Genomic DNA, 20,084 nt, shown 5'->3' on the forward strand with positions numbered 1-20,084 from the left:
CCAGACCAGAACTGGGGACAAACGGAGGGGCGAGAGTGTGGTGGGAAGAAGGAGGTGGAAGTTTCAGGTTCCGAACCCTCTCCAAGCTTTGCAGGTTCTTAGTGTGCAGTTCTTGATTCAGACTTTCGGAGCTTGAAGACTTCCCGTTCTCAAGCTGCACACCATCCTCTCCAAATACGGTGGCCCCTGGGTTTGCTCCTGAGAGGGAAGATTCCTTAAGATGGATAGAGTACTGAAAAATGGAATCACAGCACAAAAAATAGTTGGAAATAATAGTATCAAGTACTTAGAGTATTTGTGAGAATTTAAAGCACTTGGAAGAGTTCATAGTATGTGCGCAAATGATGCCTGTCACCATGATCATCACCACCACCGCTAGGCACCATTCTAGGCCTGTTCTCTGGCACAGATTTAGTGCAAGTGGATTCAGGAGAGGTGGCTAGAACACTGCCTGCACTACTAATTGGCAGAACAACACACTAGCCTGTTTCCTGTCAGCTGCGGGTAATAAAATGAACTCGCTTTCCAAGGGTTGTTTACTATGCTGGTCAAATAAGTTGATATAGGTGATAGCACTTTATAAACTTCAAGTGCTTTATAAAAATTTCTGCCTTGGAATGTAAGTGCTGCCTTTCTAGGTTAAAACTGAATTCCTGAGGATGAAGGGAAGAGTGAGCCAGAAGCAGAGCTCCCGGTTATTTCTCCTCATCGTCTTCAGAATCCTTCCTATGATCTGTGACTTAACGGAAGAAATTTTCACATATTGAGGTATGGGAAAGTCATTATGGCTTATACATAGTTTAACTTGAATTTTGTGCTAACTATAACAGCCTGTTTGTGGCTTATCAAACATACATTGTACATCTGCTTTAATCATTATAGAAAAGGGTGCATTGACTAGAAGTAAAGAATAGCCATGTTAAAAGTAAAGATTAAATGCCTCCCTTCCTGGGACACCAATGCTGCTACTCCTTCGATGATAAGACTCCCTTCCCAGGGGCCAAGGCCATACTGACTTGCTGTGTACATGCTGATCTGTTTGTTTGAAAGATTGAAGGAACGAATCTCTGATTTGTTTGATGTTCTTTGTTCTGACAAGATTTAAAACTGTGCTGAAAACCATGCTTCTCCAGAGCAGTTCCTTAGAGTTATTTGAGAAGCTATCTCTGGACTATAGTCCTCAGGTTGGTTCAAATAAAACTCTTTTCTATTTCTATTATAGATTGTTTATTGATTATTTCTGTCAACAGACTGATACATTTAGGGAGGAAGGAAAATGCATTCTTGCTTGACTGATAGGGAAGCACTTGTCTTTACTTATTACTATTAAAACCTAAGTCACTAGTATTAAAAATGCCACTGTGATAGCCCTGTTGTAATTATACTACCTTGGGCTGGATTTCCTGCTCACCGGGGTCCTATTTATTCATACTTCCAGATGACTTAAATGGGTAGGCTTGGGGCAGGAACCTGACCCCTCTAAATTGGTTTAACTTTTGGAATTTTTTTCCTGACCTGTATTTTGGCATGGATCTTTCTCTTCCTATTTTAAGGTGGCCCTGATGCAGCTCTTCTAGGGACTCTGAAGATGGGTACCCAAGTGGTTAAGAGACTCTGTAACCCCCTGCTACCAGCAGAGCCCTCTGTAAGTTCTGGTACCATTGAGAGGAGTGTGATGACATTAATGGAATTTCAGTACAGCTCGACAACTGGGGGATTTCTCCATCAGTACTCAGATCCTGGAACAAAATTATAATATATTTACTTTCTTTTCTAGCTTCCCCTTCTTGTGGAAATTCTGGCTCACTTGATTTATTATCTTTTTCTGGAATTAATAAAATCAGGCAGAGGTTGAAAATTTCTAGCAATTAATCAGAACATATGGATTGTTTAAAAGATTTCAATAACATGTGTTATAGAAATAATGTACATGGGAATTCCCTGGTGGTCCAGGGGTTAGGACTGCATGCTTCCACTGCAGGAGGCATGGGTTTGATCCCTGGTTGGGGAACTGAGATGCTGTGTGCTGCATGGTGCAGCCAAAAAAAAAAAAGGAAATAATGTATGTGAATTATAGAGCATTTGGGAAAGAGTGCAAACCATGATTTTTTAAAAAACATAATCTTCCCAACTACAAGCAATCCTGTTAATATTTAGAATATTTTCTTCTAGTCTTTTTTCTATGTATATTATTTACATATTTGAGATCATATTATGCACATACTTTTGCCTTTTGCTTTTTCTGGCTTAATATTTGTTAATATGAAATTGTTAAAATATTTGTTTTCGTATGAATACAAATGTTTGGTAGACATTATAATGGCTGTAATTTTCTTTTTTTGTTGTTTTATTTTTTCTTTTGAATTTTATTTTATTTATTTTTTTATACAGCAGGCTCTTATTAGTCATCCATTTTATACACATCAGTGTATACATGTCAATCCCAATCTCCCCATTAATCACACCACCAACCCCACCCACTGCTGCTTTCCCCCCTTGGTGTTCATACATTTGTTCTCTACATCTGTGTCTCAATTTCTGCCCTGCAAACTGGTTCATCTGTACCATTTTTCTAAGTTCCACATATATGCATTAATATGCGATATTTGTTTTTCTCTTTCTGACTTACTTCACTCTGTATGACAGTCTCTAGATTCATCCACATCTCTACAAATGACCCAATTTCTTTCCTTTTCATGGCTGAGTAATATTCCATTGTATATATGTACCACACTTCTTTATCCATTCATCTGTTGATGGGCATTTAGGTTGCTTCCATGACCTGGCTATTGTAAATAGTGCTGCAATGAACGTTGGGGTGCATGTGTCTTTTTGAATTGTGGTTTTCTCTGGGTATATACCCAGTAGTGGGTTTGCTGGGTCATATGATAATTCTGTTTTTTGTTTTTTAAGGAACCTCCATACTGTTCTCCATAGTGGCTCTATCAATTTACATTCCCACCAACAGTGCAAGAGCGTTCCCTTTCCTCCACACCCTCTCCAGCATTTGTTGTTGTAGATTTTCTGATGATACCCATTCTAACTGGTGTGAGGTGATACCTCATTGTAGTTTTGATTTGCATTTCTCTAATAATTAGTGATGTTGAGCAGCTTTTCATGTGCTTCTTGGCCATCTGTATGTCCTCTTTGGAGAAATGTCTATATAGGTCTTCTGCCCATTTTTTGATTGGGTTGTTTTTTTTTTAATATCAAGCTGCATGAGCTGTTTATATATTTTGGAGATTAATCCTTTGTCCATTGATTTGTTTGCAAATATTTTCTCCCATTCTGAGGGTTGTCTTTTCATCTTGTTTATAGTTTCCTTTGCTTTGCAAAAGCTTTTAAGTTTCATTAGGTCCCATTTGTTTATTTTTGTTTTTATTTCCATTACTCTAGGAGGTGGATCAAAAAAGATCTTGCTGTGATTTATGTCAAAGAATGTTCTTCCTATGTTTTCCTCTAAGAGTTTTATGGTGTCTGGTCTTACATTTAGGTCTCTAATCCATTTTGAGTTTATTTTTGTGTATGGTGTTAGGGAGTGTTCTAATTTCATTCTTTTACATGTAGCTGTCCAGTTTTCCCAGCACCACTTATTGAAGAGACTGTCTTTTCTCCATTGTATATCCTTGCCTCCTTTGTCATAGATTAGTTGACCATAGGTGTGTGGGTTTATCTCTGGACTTTCTATCCTGTTCCATTGATCTATTTGTCTGTTTTTGTGCCAGTACCATATTGTCTTTATTACTGTAGCTTTGTAGTATAGTCTGAAGTCAGGGAGTCTGATTCCTCCAGCTCCGTTTTTTTCCCTCAAGACTGCTTTGGCTATTTGCGGTCTTTTGTGTCTCCATACAAATTTTAATATTTTTTGTTCTAGTTCTGTAAAAATGCCATTGGTAATTTGATAGGGATTGCATTGAATCTGTAGATTGCTTTGGGTAGTATAGTCATTTTCACAATATTGATTCTTCCAATCCAAGAACATGGTATATCTCTCCATCTGTTGGTATCATCTTTAATTTCTTTCAACGGTGGCTTATAGTTTTCTGCATACAGGTCTTTTGTCTCCCTAGGTAGATTTATTCCTAGGTATTTTATTCTTTTTGTTATGGCTGTTAATTTCTTGACCATTCCTTTGTTGTTGGACTTTTAGATTCCCCTCCCTGCCTTGTGAATAACTAATTGATTTTCTCATTTAAGACTTTTTTCCCCTCAGGATAGAGTTCCAGAAGTAGAATGATAGGTCAAAGGCTGTGAACATTTTAAGTAATGTTACTTTTTAAAAGAAGAATTGCAGTGTCAGATTTTGTATACATCCTTCCGAAGGCAGAGCGACGTCAGTTGGGAGATAGGAAGGTCCTTGGTAGAAATCTGGCTACATCTTGCAACGAGACCCAGCGTCCTGCAGAAAGATTATTTCACGGTAGTATAATTAGTCATGTGGAACCTTAACACATTATAAATGGCAGTCCAGAGACACGGGGGCATTTACAGGTGTTTTTATTTAGAGAAACTCAGGGTCACTTCCAAAATATCCACCAGATGGTGCTAGTCCTAATCTAATTTTTACCCACGGGATAGTTGACAGATAACGTTTGAAATGTGAATTTTAAAAAATCATGTAGAATATATTTGCATATCTGCTTTGGTACAGTTTATATTAAGCACTAGCATCTGGTGACTACTTTGGCAGCATCCTACTCTAGTCTCACACCATTCTGTCTCTTTTTTCCTTTTTCTCCCCACTCAGTCTGTCACAATCACCCTGTATACTCTGTTCCTACATACTAATATTGGATTCTCTGTTTTACTAGTCTTCCTGTTACTATTCTTTCTTTTAGTCTTCTTGCCCTTCTGTGTGTTTGTATGTGTGTGTATTTATGTGTAACTGTGACTTCTTGAAGTTTTTGCTAAAAGAATAGGACCTGCTGTATATAATAGGTGCTCAGTATACATTTAATATATGTTTAATCAAAGACTGCATTGGTGAAGGAGAGGAAAGTATAGAAGAATACCAGAAATTGTTTATATTTGTCTTGGAAATGCAGTAAAAGAGATAAAAAAATCACATTCCTAAATTAACTATAAAGTGCTAAATGATACAGTATATAGCATGCTATCACTTTTAAGGAGAAGAAGCCAATATTTATTGAGCATCTACTATATGCCATGAAATATTCTTGGTTCTAGAGATAAATCAGTAACAAAACATACAAAACTCCCTGCCCTTAATGCAGCTTACATTCTGGGCAGAAGGGAGGCTGACAATAAACAAGTAAACAAGTAAATATTAGAGTATGCAAGATGGTGATGGATGTTAGGAAGGAAAATAAAAATAAACCAGGCAAAGAAGTTTGGGAGTGCTGAGGTGAGGAGGTGGTATCATTTTAAGTAGAGTGGTCAGAGAAGGCCAAACAGAATAAACACATTTGGGCGGAGACCTGAAAGAAGAGCAGGGATGCACCATCGGTTATCTGAGAGGTGGGTGTTCCAGACAGATTATGGTCAGATCTGTCTTGATTTTAACAAACTCAGGAGTGGTCAGAGGCGTTCCATGAGGAAGTGGAACTTAAACTAGGCATAGTGAAGATTTGAGTAAATAGATTTGAAGCAGAAGTGTGGGACATTCTAGGCAGAGGGATAGTCATGAAGGTATAGAGGTGAAAATGAGCCCTGTGCATCTGTGAAATGGTGAAGAGCCTGTGAACTGAGCATAGGCAGTGAGGGGGGAGGCCTTAAGAGCTGGGCATGAGGAATTTATATCTGACATGCTAGGAAAAGGGAGTGTTTGAAGACATTTGAGCAGTTGAACAGCAAGATGAATGTGTTGCCTAAGGAAGATTAAGGGATGCAGACTGGCAGAAAAGCCTGGAGACAAAAGAGAGCAGTTTAGGAGCCAGGACACGTTTGGGACCTTTGCCGGTGGACGTGAACCCTTTTGTGTATATGTATTTATGGTGATGTCTCTGAAGATAAATGCAATAGAAATTGTAAACATATGTTACTGCCAAGGAACTTGCTAATGTGAGAAAACAGAAAAAGACTGAGAAATTATTTCAGAGAGTCATTTAAAATATTTCCATTGACAATTTTAATTATTTGTTTATTCAAACTGCCTTTCTGCTTCCTGATAGTTATTAATGATTGCCCATAATAGATGTGTTAAATTTTACATAGGTGTGAATTTCACACTTCTTAGTTCTCTGCAGGGAGAAGTCACAGTCAATATTTTCACCAAATGACAGTTTTGTTGGAGGTTCAAAGTCTTACTTAGGCTAACATGTTATTATCTGTATTAATAGAAGTGACGAATCAGTTTGCCAGTGTTTCCTCCATTGGCTCATTCTTTCATTCAACTAAAAACATATGCTGAGTTTCTTCTATTCTGTAACATCATATAAAAATATTGCATAATGATTAAGAACCTGGACTTTGGCTTCACTGCTTAGTAGCTATGGGGTTGGGGCAAATTACCCTCCAGATCTCCCTTTCTGCGTATGTAAAGTGGGGACAATAAAAATAACCTACTGATTGTGGTAACTGTGACCATCACATGAGCTAATGTATGTAAGTGCTGAGTACAGGGCTTGGCACATAGTAAGAGCTCAATTTTGCTATTATTACTTTTGTAGATAGATATTTGGGTAGCTTTTAGTTGGTGAGGAAAGTATCTGCCTTTACTGTTTTTTTTAAATTTTATTTTATTGAAGTATAGTTGATTTACAATGTTGTGCTAATTTCTGCTGTACAGCAGTGATTCAGTTATACGTATATTTACACATTCTTTTTCATATTCTTTTCTGTTATGGTTTATCACAGGATATTGAATATAGTTCCCTGTGCCATACAGTAGGATCTTGTTTATCCATTGCCTTTATTGTTAAAGTAATGCAGGACTGAGGAAGCTTGGTATAATTTCAGAAACCAGGCAGTATGACAGAGATATGCAGAAAGCAGCTTGCTTGGACTCTTTGCCTCTGCTCCAGGCAGAATGAACAAGAGGCCTGTAGCGGCGGGAGTGGTTCCAGCTACTGGACTGGCTTGCAGTTTTCCCTGGCTGGGGCACTACAGGATGCAGATCATTGTCCTAGTTATTCCTAGGTAATTTAGCTAACCCACTGATTCTCCCAGCTCTTGTGTTGATATCACAATAGGGTGAGATGGAGAGGATAGAAGGAATAGTAAATGTTAGTTCTGCTTAGAGCTAAAGCTTAATTCTTTACCTGGGTCACTTTCTAAGTCAGACCATGATAAGTATGGTGAACATATGTTTTGAGGAAAAAAAATAATTGGGATTATCTGGTCCAACAAGAATTTTTTGCTTTTTCCAAGTCTGAGCGGCAGACTCTATGTGAACATATTATAATTTTTGGAACATTCCAGTAGTTGTGTGGGGACAATGGAACAGAATATTTTGGAATTGTACTACCTAAATTTAAATGAATTAATATTAAATGCCATGTCAATTTTAGTTCCAACCTTGCATTTGCCACATTTCAAGTTTTCATTAGCCACCTGTGGTTCGTGGCCACTGGATTGGACAGCACAGATATGGAACATTTCCACCATCACACAAAGTTCTATTGGATACTCTTGCTGTAGAATATGTGGTTGGTATTACTATAGACTTCCAAGGAATAGTAGTCTTGGATCATATGCCCTATAATAGATCTTGTATCTATTTACCACAATTCTCTCTAATTCCTCCAGCATAGGGCAAACAGCATAGTACTGGGCCTCAGAGGCCTTTGGTTCAGATCTTAGCTCCTGTACTGACTTGCTAAGTGATTGTGAGCCCCTCTGCTAGCCTTGGTTCCTTCATCTGTGAGATGAGAGAGTTGGGCCAGATGAGATCTTTTTTTGGAGCTTTAAAATTCAGTGATTTAATGTCTTTCCCCAGGAATATTGAGTTCACAGGTCCTACTTTGATAAATAGCTTGTTGTTTGAGAAACAGTGACCTCTTGGCATAGATAACTGTCAGCAGAACCTCCCTCTGATGTCTCAATATTTTATGCTGTATCCAAAGCATGATGGGCTGTCAACCAATCAGAATCCTTTATCCGGGGATCCACCAACTGGGTGTTCTGGACTTGCATCACTAAGTATGTAGATGTGTTGCATACAACTTTATACTCTTGGGAGTTTCACAATTCCCTTCAAAAGGGGCCTTGTTGCATTAACATGGGTTAGTGACTCAACTGAGGGTGTTACACCATGAACTGTGGTGGCCGCGAGGGGAGTTCTTGGCAACCAAATTCCCCATCTAGAGGATGAAGGACAGTGGTCTTCTGACTTGTGGGCTGTTCGGGTTCAGTCTGAGTAGGTGTCATGGCTTTTCCCCAGCCTTAGCCAGAATTGAACCCACAGCATTCAACCAGCAGCAACCACTTAACACCTCGGCTGACTTCTGCTTCCTCTTTGCAGTGGTCAGAGGGAGGGGTGTCTTTTCTCTTTGTGCTTAGCAGCTTTAGACATTCAGGCAGATGTGGTTAGTTCCAGCTGCTTTGGATAAGGATTTTCTTCTTTTCTAGTGACCTGAGGAGGAGGTCAGTTAGGTTGAACAAGAGCCATGACTGACTTTTCGTCCTAAGGTACTAATGGGATTTGGGGAGGGAATCTGGGCCTTTTGCAAAATCACCAGTGTAGAGTCCTAGCTCCTCAAATAGCCTCTGTCACTGTCCAGCTGTGTCCTTGGGCGAGGCCTGACCTTCTGCACGCCTTAACACTGTGTAAACCCTTCTGCCCATCTGGGATCACGAGGTGTAACATAATACGGGTGTTCTTTCAGCTTCCAGTTTTCCTATAGAGACAAGGGTGTGCACTGAGAGAAAAGATGATTAGTATTTTTAAAAATAAATATGACTGTGACTGGAATAACTAAAAACAGGGGAATAGCTCTCTGTGTCACTTGAGGAAGCTTTTACCTAACCCTTTCAAAAGTACCAGGACATTTTGCAGTTAAACCCATTTTCATTAAAACCCATTTAATTAATTTAAAACTCATTTAAAATATGGGTTTTACATTTTAGCAGTCATTTGAAAAAGAAAGACAGGTTTTTTGGTAAAACCTTGTTCATCCTTGGTTCACCCTTGATGTTTCTGTTGTGATCCTGTGATTGGTTTAGTACTATTTTATTAAATGTACCCTAATACCATCAATAACTAAAGCTCTCTCTATCCTCTTTTTGTGTCTTTCCTTTCTGTTTCCCCTTCTTTAGCCTAACTTCACTGTCCAGGCCCCATGTGGAAAAAGGTTGCTATTTTCAGCTAGTCTGGGGGAAAAAATAATCTTATGATTCACTCCCCTTCCTACCCACCTTGTGGTGGGGCACTTGAGGCCTTAAGTCATCAGAACTTGTGTGTGTCTGTATGTGTGCGTGTATGTGTGTGTGTGTGTGTGTGTGCGCGCGCGCGCGCGCGCGCACAGGACATGCACATACACACGCCGGCAGGCCAGCCTGGTTGTGTGTGTGTGTGTGTGTGTGTGTGTGCGTGCAGCGTACGCACACACGCCCATCCCCCGGCCCGGTGTGTGAGAGTGTGCGTGTGTGTGCGCGCCGCGGGGCTCTCCTTGACGCACGCCGGGCAGGGGGCCCCCAGCCAGCGCCCCTCCGCTGGGTGCGCGCCCAGCAGTTTCTATAGGAACCGCGACAGCGCCCGGGCCCCTCCTGCGGAGCCAGGGTGCGAGCATGCCCAGTGGAAGCCGCTAGTTTGGCCCGGGTCTAGGTTTCCAGTAAGTGGCATGCGGGACTCCGGAGACATCCCAATGAGCTGAGCCGAGAGTCTTTGTGTGCACAGGGAGAAGGAGGCGGTGGCCGCTGGGCCCGGAGACCCCGCCCCGGGGGCCCGGCAGGAACAATGCTAGCCTGCCTAACCCGGGGGAACTTACTGGACGTCCTGCAGGAGGGCTTCAATGAGGTAACTGTCCGCTCCTCCCGCACCCCAGCTCCCCTGCCCTAGCGCCTCCCGCCTAGTCTCTGGGAGGGGTCCTCTTCTGCCCCCATCCTCACCGGGACCCCAGAACAAACCCCCCACAGAGCCCTAAGGAAGCTAAGGTGGTGGGTACCGTACAGACGAGCCTGGTGAAATCAAAAGGGCCGACTTCCAGCTGAGCTGGGCGATGACCTTCCCTGGTAGCTTGCCTGAGCCCAGAAGACAGGACCACAAATTCAGAGGTCATCTCCTTCCAAAGGAAGTGGTCTCCTGTCTCCCCAGGCTTTGCCTTAAGGAAATCCCCAGGAAGCCTGTGAATATATGGCAGAGGTGCTCATTCTGTTTCAGGAGCTAAGTGGGTGAGCCAAGGGAGGGTGGGGTGTCATTGCATTGGTAGAAAGTTTGAGAGGGGGCAGGGTGAGTAGGTGGTCCACAGGAAGTGCCCGCTTCATGTTCACATCTCTTTCTAAATCTAGGGCAGTACATTTCTCCAACAACCCCGGGTGTGATTGGCAGACAGGACCTAGGAGGAGAGAGAGGTTTCTGGGCCCAATTCAGGGGAGCAGTGTTTGTTCCTTTCTGTGTGAGAGTGGGAAACTGGGGCCCCAATCTGACAGGCAGTATGGGCTAGGGCTGGCGGGGAGTCTTTTTCTCTTCAATGTTTTCTCTCAGAATTTTGTTATTTATTCCATTTTCTTCTCTTGTGACTCCGGACATTCTGGTTTAGGACCTTTGCCCCTTGCAATTTGCTCCATATGTCTTCCACTGCTTCTGCACCCCACCCCTTGGGTTGCCTTATCCCAGCATCCAGGGAGACCCCTACGAGGAGAGCTGGACTGTTAGTTGTGTCTTTCTTCCTTTCTCCCTCTCCCTCTCTTCCCTTTATGTCGCTCTTTCTTAAGTTTAAGTTTTTTTAAAGTGTGTTTTTTTGTTAAGCAGTTAACATATGAATACATTCTCTTCTTAAATATGAACATTGCAGGCAAGACCGAGTGCCTTGGCCACCCTGCCATCCTGGCCTTTTCCCTGGAGGTAACCATTCTCATGAATTTGTGTATAAGATTTTCTTTCTACATCTGCACTACAGACTCTTTCCTTAATTCCTGTTTTTAGTTAAGAAGCTCTGCAGCCTGACCTGCCTCAGATCCTTCCCCATTCCTGGCCCCTGTGCCCCAGCCTTTTTCCTGACACAGAGAGGAAAACTGCACACATGCTGTCCCAACCTAACCAACTGAGACAGAATTTTCCTTTGGCTGAGGGGTGTCACAGCCTTCGCTGAAGGGTAGAGCTTGTGTCCCATCTGCACTGCACGGGTCCTCATCTTTGCGTCATTCCCCTTTGAACACGTGGAAGGGAATTGTTAACAAAGAGCTACAGTCTGAGAGTTGAAACACAGACGAGCCAGGAAGCCACCTTTTTGAGTGCTTCCAGTATTCTTTTTTCACTCTCTGCCTTTGGGCCTCCCCTGGTCTTGAGCCTCATAGAAGCTCCTTAGGCCATCTTATAGTCTCCCATTTTTGTCAGTCAGTCCCCGGGGACCAGGTTCCACTATCTTATTAGGAAGAGGAAACCCGCACAGAGTGAGTCCTAGTCTTTGCCTTCTGCTCATTTCACCTCCAAACCTTTCAGCTGAAGAGCCAGGTAAACCAAGAGGCTAGACTGTCTTTTTCTTTCTCACGCTTTGGTGCTTCCATAAATGTCTCCTGACACCCAATTCTTATAAAATATAAGGGAAAAGGAGAGTGGGAGAGTTTTCTTTTTGTGGTGGTAATAGAGTCTTCATAAAAACAACAGACAACTTTATAATTAATTCATCTTTAGAATAATGCAGTAATGCCTCTCTTCCCTCTCTGACATTGGATTTTTCTACCCATCTTGTAAACTTCCCTCCATGCCCTCCACAGGCTAATGTACAGTCCACTCCCTTTTCTTAGTAGATTTGAACTCTGATAGCCAATAGGTACTTTCGCTTTCTCTGAGAAATTGACACTGTCTAAATAATAGTAATATGTTTAATCTCAATGATTCCTTACAGTTTAAATAATTCTTTCATATACATAATAAATTATATTAAATAATGCTTTTCTCATATGGGATCACACATAGTGCTACTGAATAATGGTACAGTTGATCATTTCAGAGTCAGTGGGGCCCTGTTTGACCTATTCCAGCCTCTAGGGTTGCTTAATAGATCCAGTAATGTTCAGTCTCTTCTGTTAGAGTCATGTGATAAGGGTGTAAAGAGGCACTTAAAAGCTAATGTCAGAATACACTTCAATTTCTTTGAGAAACTCTTCCTACTGGGGCAAAGAATACCACTTACGTACCCAGTCATCCCCTGGGAATGAGCCAGGCATATCTGAAGCTGTTCTTTATCACCCAGAGGCTTTATAGGTCTATGTGGTTAGGGCTGTGACCTCATTCTCTATGGCAGAGAAAACTGCCACAGGAAATGAAGCTATGGCCCTAATTGGTTAATTATAGGCGAACCCTGCAGCAGTGAAACTCTGCCCTCTGGATCAAGGCTTCCCTCTACCCACTGTTGGCCTCTGTTCTCAGTCCACTTGCCACTCATGGATCACTATGCACATCAGAATTTTCTTCTACCACCTTCCTTTCTTTCTTCTACCACCTGTCTTCTTCCACCTTCCTGGCCTCCACACACCTAACAAATTACTCACAGGATTGATCCATGTCAGGGCTGTCAGTGCAGTTGCTTTTATTGATACAGCAAATCTGCACTGTGAATTATCCACAAGTTTTGGCTACTGCCTCATGCTGTAGCTCACCCTGGCTGTCGTCCCCTGTCTCCTATGTTCTGGGCCTGGCCAGGCTTTCTATCGGTCAGAATTTCCCCATTCTGCCTCTGCCTCAAAGCTGTTTATTTGTTTTCTCTGCCTCTTGGTATTGATGTTATATGAATGTTGTCTTTGATTCACGTGCCAGTGTTTTTTCTGGGGGCTGAACTTTCTTTTAAAAAAGACTTTGGTGCTTGTGTTGAAAGGTTTTAACAGACCTGAGACTACAATATGGTTTGGCCAGTAAGCATTCATTCACTTAGTTATTTAGTTCATTACTGGGCGAGGGGATAGATAAAATAATTGAAAAACACCTGGTCCCTGCTGCCAATGAATTTATAGGGAGAGAGATTTATAGTTGTACTGAAAAAACCATAAAGGGTGCTTAATGTGCTAAGTGTCATAAAAGAGGTAGTGTTTTGGGGAGATGAAAGAGATATCTTCCAGCTAATTATATCATGAAAAGCACCAAATATTTACCAACCTACCTGATCACTGAAGCCAGACTTTTTTTTCCTGCTCATTTGGTAAACATGCATGCAAACACTCAATCGATAGACAGTCACTGAATTACTGTGCTTACCAGGCACTGTGCCAAGCTCTGGAAATAGAAGGCAAATAACATAGAATCTGTGCCCAAGTGGCGCTCACAGGCCAGTGAAAATAGAGCAAGTGTTCAGAGTGGAAACTTGGGAAAATTCTGACTATACAGAAATCTTGCTTGTCAGGCAGAGCCAGCTTGTGCCCGGCTGCAGTGTAATGGCCTGAGGGACTGGAAGTTGTGGGAATGGTTTATTAAAATGTTGGTTGACAGGAAATCAGTTGTCTGAGCCTTAACCATTCCAACAGATGACTTGGAAGACTTTCCCTACAATTTTCCCTCCAACTAGAAAAATAGAAATTTAAATCCCACATTGAGAGTCATCTGCCTCAGAGTCATCTGCAGGCCCTGAGAAATACAGGAAGGGCCTTTCTGTGGTGTCATGCCCATAAGGGGGACACAGAATGAGTGAGGAAGGGGATTGGCAGGTGGAGCAGCTGCAGGGCACGTCTCTCCTAAGTGCCCCATGCCTTCCATGGAGGAGGATTTGCAGCATGGGCCAGTCGGAGGCTCTCAGTCATTTCCACAATGCATTCCTCTGTGATTTACTATAGAAAGTAAAGGCCTGTTAAATCTTCAGTGTAGCAGAGCACCATACCCCCTAGCCTTCTTTTTTCTCTCCTGGCTGATTTCTGCTCTCCTCACCCAGGCTCCTTGGCTTTGTTCCCACAGGAGTCAATGCCAGCTCAACAGATGCTCCCTGGCAGCAAGCTGTCAGGCAGTTTTATGTTCCTTGCGGTGAGTGATGGCCTGGCCAGGCATGTGGATCAGTGATAGGGTGCGGTTTGCCAGGTGCCACTCCCCCAGGCAGTTCAGAGAGGCTGGGGAGCCTTGGAAGTGCTTCAGCCGCCTTGACTGGCCTTGTTGTCTAGGCTGTGCAAACCAAAGATTCCAACTAACGTTTTCCTGAGTGTATTTCCTTATTTGTTATCTCTAAACCAGGCCCCCTTTGAGTGGTCATGGACATAACCTTCAGTGGTGAGGTATGGTAAGGGGGTAGGGAACCAATCCGAAAGGCCCTAACGGTGGGCTCCATGCTCTGTTTCTATAAGGGACACTCGTAGACCATACAGTGATACTTCATTCATTCACATGCATTTTTTGAGGACTTACCTTGTAACATGTACTCATGAAGAAACAGAGTGTTTGTTGAACTCACAGTTAATGGAAATGTTAAAATAAGTTAGGAGATGGTATGTTTTCAGATTTCATCATATCATTATTCTTTGACCACTGGGCTGAACAGGAATACAAAGAGCTCTGCCCATACAGGGAAGAAGACATTTAATGATATTTTTACTTACTAACTTTATTTTTAAGTGATTACCCATCAGGTTCAATGAATAGCTTTTCCTGGTTCAGTAAAGGCCTGAAAGAGTTAATAGAAAAGAAATACAATATTGCATTCTTTTACTGGGAGAATTTAGGCCAGTAATAACTACAGGTTTCCAAACCTCCTGCCTTCCTCTCAGTTTCTCAGCAATGTCTCCACCCCCATCTCATCTTCTGCAGCTGGAGGAGGGTCTCAGCGTTCTAAACAGGTATCTGGTTTCACTGTAGAACTGATTTCCTTCCTGAGCCATTCAGGCCTCCTCCTGAGCTCTCTCTCCAGCGCTGATTTTCATGTTTGTCTTTCTTGCTGGCCAGCAGGGAGCCATAAAGCCAACTCCTTGGATGTTTCTCCACTGGGAACACTAGGTATCACAGACTTCCCTGGTGAAGCCCAGTCAGTGCTTTTGCAACTCTAATGGCATAAGTCCCCTGCAGGAATTCTCTTTGACCTAGAGGCTTAGAGTAGATAGAGAGCAGAGGCTGGGTTTACAGACTTGTTTGGAAGGAAGTTCAGGTCCCAAAGAAAAACAGAAAGAAAGTTACATTTGGTGACAAGAAAGCTTCCTTGCACAAAGGAAGAATGTGGACAGAATTGTCTGTTCTGGAAGAGTTTTATCTCATATTCTTGTTCGGTTTTGGAGTGACCTGGAGGAAGCTGATGGAGATACCTCCAGCCGCTCCCTGGTATTACCACTGCTCTCACAGCTTTAGCGGTCCAGTCTCATCAACGCAAAATCCTGCTCACACGGTTTTGACTATTGCTATGTCTACTTTTCCTCCCCCTGAGGGCTGACTCAGATTGTCATAAAAACTCTGTCTTTCTTAACTTCTGGATTGCACAGGCATCCTTCTAGCTTCCCCAGAACAAATGAGAGATGTTAATCCTGGACTGAGATTACTTCTGTGCTGCCACTGACATCGTCTGTTGGATTGTCTTGTTTCCTTTATTAGTTTGGTTGTAAAGTGCCAAGAACCCATCTTGAAATGGCAGAGATAGAAAGTGGAATTTACTGACTCATGGAATCCAAGGAAAAGGCTGAAAAACTAAACCATGGAAAGTGCAAGGATTGGGCTGTGTCCCAGAAACAATGAAAATCAAGAACTCAAAACACTGGCAGGATCTCTCCCTCTGCTCTCTGTCTCTTATCTCTGGTACTTTCTGTGGGTAGCTTCCTTCTCACTACAAATGACTTTTCTCTCAGGTGGGCAACATGGCTTATGGCAACATCCAACTTTTATATCGTACAACTTTGTCAGAGACAGAGAGAGAAAACTGATTCAATTCCTAAATCCCAGATCAAAAAATTCCAGGGATTGGCTGGATTTGACCAATCAACTCAGCTAGACCAGTCACCTGTGGCCAGTAGATGGGGTTACATGATACCAGCTGGTCCTGGGGCCCACCACTGTTTTTGCAGAGGGGGCGTGTTTCTAGAGAAGGGAATTATTGTGAGCTGGGCAGCTACCCCAAGAGCTGTGAGCTACAACACCCCCAGGGGCCTGATTTGAACCTGACTGTGGTCCTATTGTGCTTCTCCAGCTGCTGTTGGAAACAGATCAAGGACTGGGGGGCATTTTCAAGATATATTTCTTAATAACCAAGATACTTTCATATTTTGGAACCTGTTGCATCTTGTCTTCACTGAATAATAGACTTACAAAATGACAGTGCTAGAAGGAAACAAAATGCAGTGCTTTTTTCCCCCGGCTGCTGAAAGAAACCCTAAGGAGTTATTTCAGATGTCTGGGGGGTCTGGGTGGGGGGCGGGTGGAGTCAGAGAAAAAGAAAGTAAGTGAACTGACCTGTGGATTCCCACCCCAGCCCTAACAGAGAAGCTCTGCTTTTCCCTATTCTACATATCTGGAGTTCATAGAAGTTATAATTTGAAAAAAGATTATGAAGCAAAAAGGAGGAGGAGGAAAATAAGAATAAAACTACTAGTCCAACACCCCAGAGGGTAACAGCCTCTTACAAAAAGCACATGTTATTTCATCTGCTGCAGGAGCAGGTGTAGTCAGTTGTAAAACCTAGCAGCAGAGCTACTCAGGGCCTGGGCTTGCACCCCAGGCCTATTTTAAGATAAACATCTTTGTGGGGAAGGAAAGTGGGTGGTGTGGTTGGTCCTCATAAGTGTCTACTTTGTCCTTCAAATCAATTTTTTTCAGAGCCAGCAGCAGACATTTATAGCAAGAACTAGGTCTTGCCTGCCCCCTAGGTGAGAAGTACAGGAATCTTCAAGTCAAAGAGGAGACAAACTGAGGCTTGGTTTAGTGGTTGGCTCCCAAGTTAGATTTAAAGCGAGAGGCCGAGACCTGAAGTCAATGTGACCCTTAACCTGTGGACAAGAATAGTCCCACTCATGAGTGAATCTCTGATCTCTTTGTTAGATGCCACTTAACAGATCAACATGCAGACATAGTAGTGACATGACAAAGGCCTTTCTTCAACTAAAATTTTTTTTTTTTTTTTTGGCGGTATGCGGGCCTCTCACTGTTGTGGCCTCTCCCGTTGCGGAGCACAGGCTCCGGATGCGCAGGCTCAGTGGCCATGGCTCACGGGCCCAGCCGCTCCGGGGCATGTGGGATCTTCCCGGACTGGGACACGAACCCGTGTCCCCTGCATTGGCAGGCGGACTCCCAACCACTGCGCCACCAGGGAAGCCCCAACTAAAATTTTTTATCAATGATTGCACTGAAGACATGTTTATCAGTTTTAAAAATCACATGACTCTGGGCAGAGTAGTAAATATCCTCAGGATTTAACCATCTACCACTCTTCTGGAATGACTTCAGGATCCATGATGAAGACAGTCCTGCCTTGCAATTCCTTGACCATCCCCACTGCAATGATTGTCCCCCTCTGTGCCACTTCACTAAGGGCACGTACTGAGGCCACATCCTGCATCTTATTCCACAGAATTGCCCTACCCCTGAAATCTTGAACTCTGAAACTCCACTCGGTGCTCAAAGCCCCAATTTCCACACTCCTCCATTCCCATGAAACTTATTTTCAATCGCATCAAGTTCTCTTCTCCTTACTCTTCTCCATCTTCTCAGTTTATCAGCTTTCATTTAGTTTCTTCTCGCAGGTACAGATTCCACGATCAATCCCTTCAAATACACTCTCATCACCATCCTCACTTCCTTTACCTTGGCGATCTCTGCCTCTCCTTTGACCAGTTCTGGTCCTACATTAGCCTATTTCTGGTTTCCTCCACTCAGGGCCCAGGCCTGCTGAGCACTTCTAGAGGAAACACAGAACCTTGTGGGTTGATTCAATTACAAAATTATGATTTCCAGCCCCAGCTGAGTCCTTGGTGCTGCCAGGAAATCTTTAGCTCTTTCCAGCTTCCCACAGGGTCCCTTTCCTGAAGCCTCCATCACTCTCCCTATCCCTTTCACTCTCAACAGGTAGACGTGCCTACTTTATAATGGATAGAGGGGCAATTGGATTTGAGCTCCTTCAGCTGCCGTCTTCCCCACCTCCCCGTCTCCCCACAGAGGTACCTATTCCTGGCTCTCATCATCATCAGAGGAAGTGGCCCTCTTCCCTCCTCATTCATGCTCCTCCCCTTGTATCTGTTTCTGCTTCACTAACCCCTCATCTCAGCCTGCAAATGTCCTCTCATCCTAAAAAAACCTCATTCCTTCCTACCTTCCTCTCCAGCAAATACCCTCTCTCCTCCTCTCACCATTTCTGTTTTCCTCCTTCCTGAGGTCTTCTCAGTTCACTGCCATCTGACTTTTCACCCCACCGTGCATGCTATCAGTTCTCAAAAAGGTCACCAAAGCCTCTTAAATGTAAATGAGATGGGTTTTCCAGTCCTCAGCCTGACTTTTCTATAGCATTTGACCTTCTTGACCACCCGTCTTAACATTCTCTGGTCCTGGATTCCCACATAACACTTTCTCTTGATTCTTCTTCTGTCTCTCTGATTGCATGTTCTAAAATAATTTTTTTTTTTTTTTTTGGCCACACTGCGAGGCTTGCAGATCTCAGTTCCCCAGCCAGGGATCGAACCCGATCCCCTACAGTGAAAGCCCAGAATCATAACCACTAGGCCACCAGGGGACTCCCTAAAAGAATTTTTTTTGCTGCTCACTTCACTTGTCCCTTTGATGTTGATATACCCCAGCCTCTGACCTGAGCATTCCTTCCTTTTCTCTCATTGTATGCTTTCTTTGCTGTAGTAGAAATAATACATTCTTTAGAGTAAGATGGAGTGGGTTCAAATTCCATTTTCACCACTTATCAGCACTGTGATCTTGAGCAATGTTTCCCATATGAAAAATGGGACTAATAATATCGATTTTAATGACTGGATATGATGATTAAAGGAGATAATGCATACAAAGAGCTTCATTCAGTGGCTGACCGGGATGGGCACTCAGTGCATTTTCATTCTCTTCTTTCCCTCAGTGCCCTCTCTCTCCACTCCCTTTCCTGCCAAAATAACTTCTTATGGTTCACCTTACTTTTGTGGGTGTTGTAGATCCCAGGATTTGGAGTTAGCACTGGGTTGAGATCCTTGTTCTGCCACTTACCAGCCCTGTGACCCTGGGCTTGTTGCTCTGAACCGTGGTTTCCACATCTGTAATATGGTAATAGTAGTTCCACATCTCTAATCAATGTGAAGGGCGGGATAAATATTTACATATTTGACCCTTGAACAACTTGGGGGTCAGGGGCGCCAGCCCTCCGCATAGTGGGAAAACTGCATATAACTTATAGTTAGCCCTTTGGAGGCCCACAGTCCTTCCACATCTGCATTAACTAACCGCAGACATTATAGTACTGTCGTATTTACTCTTGAAAAGAATCTGTGTAGGGAATTCCCTGGCAGTCCAGTGGTTGAGACTCTGCGCTTCCGCTGCTGAGGACCCAACTTCGATCCCTGGTTGGGGAACTGGGATCCCACAAGCTGCGCAGCACAGCCAAAAAAAAAAAAAAAAAAAATTGTAAATCAATTATACTGCAATAAAAAAATAAATTAATGAAAAGGTTAAAAAAAAAAGAAAGTAGTCTGTTTATAATTGGATGCACACTGTTCAAACTCATGTTGTTCAAGGGTCAACTGTATAAATATATATGCACACACATATATACACACACACACGTATGACGTTTTAGACTCTCTCTTTTCGTCCCTGCCTACCTCCTGTCAGTCATCTCTGACTTAATTCTGTAATTTGTCCTTTTCTGACTGTACTGCTTCAGTTTAGGCCTTCATCTTCTCTCACTTGAATTATTGCCTGGATGCTGCTCTTTCTGTCCCATGTTCTGCTGTGTCCAGAGTGACCTTTCTAAGATACATGTCTCACCGTTTCACTCTCCTGTTCCAAAACTCCATGCTTTCCTTTTGAAGCTCTTTAGGCTTTAAGTCTAAGTTCTGGTAGGTTTTGTGCTGACCTATTTCTCCAA

General features: G+C 42.9%; 1 protein-coding gene across 2 annotated transcripts in view; it reads left to right on the forward strand.

The window, feature by feature from the left end:
• Nucleotides 1-9,521: 9,521 nt before the first annotated feature.
• DIXDC1 (DIX domain containing 1) overlaps nucleotides 9,522-20,084 on the forward strand; it is a 64,391-nt gene continuing 53,828 nt past the window's right edge. The window contains exon 1 of one of the 2 annotated variants that reach the window (XM_060160377.1): nucleotides 9,522-9,916. In XM_060160377.1, coding sequence (XP_060016360.1) covers nucleotides 9,857-9,916 — 60 coding nt within the window. In that variant the 5' untranslated portion in view covers nucleotides 9,522-9,856. The remainder of the gene's footprint in view (nucleotides 9,917-20,084) is intronic. The other variant, XM_060160378.1, reaches the window with a different exon arrangement.

This window comes from Lagenorhynchus albirostris, chromosome 9, assembly GCF_949774975.1.
Source record: "Lagenorhynchus albirostris chromosome 9, mLagAlb1.1, whole genome shotgun sequence".
Lineage (NCBI taxonomy): Eukaryota > Metazoa > Chordata > Mammalia > Artiodactyla > Delphinidae > Lagenorhynchus > Lagenorhynchus albirostris.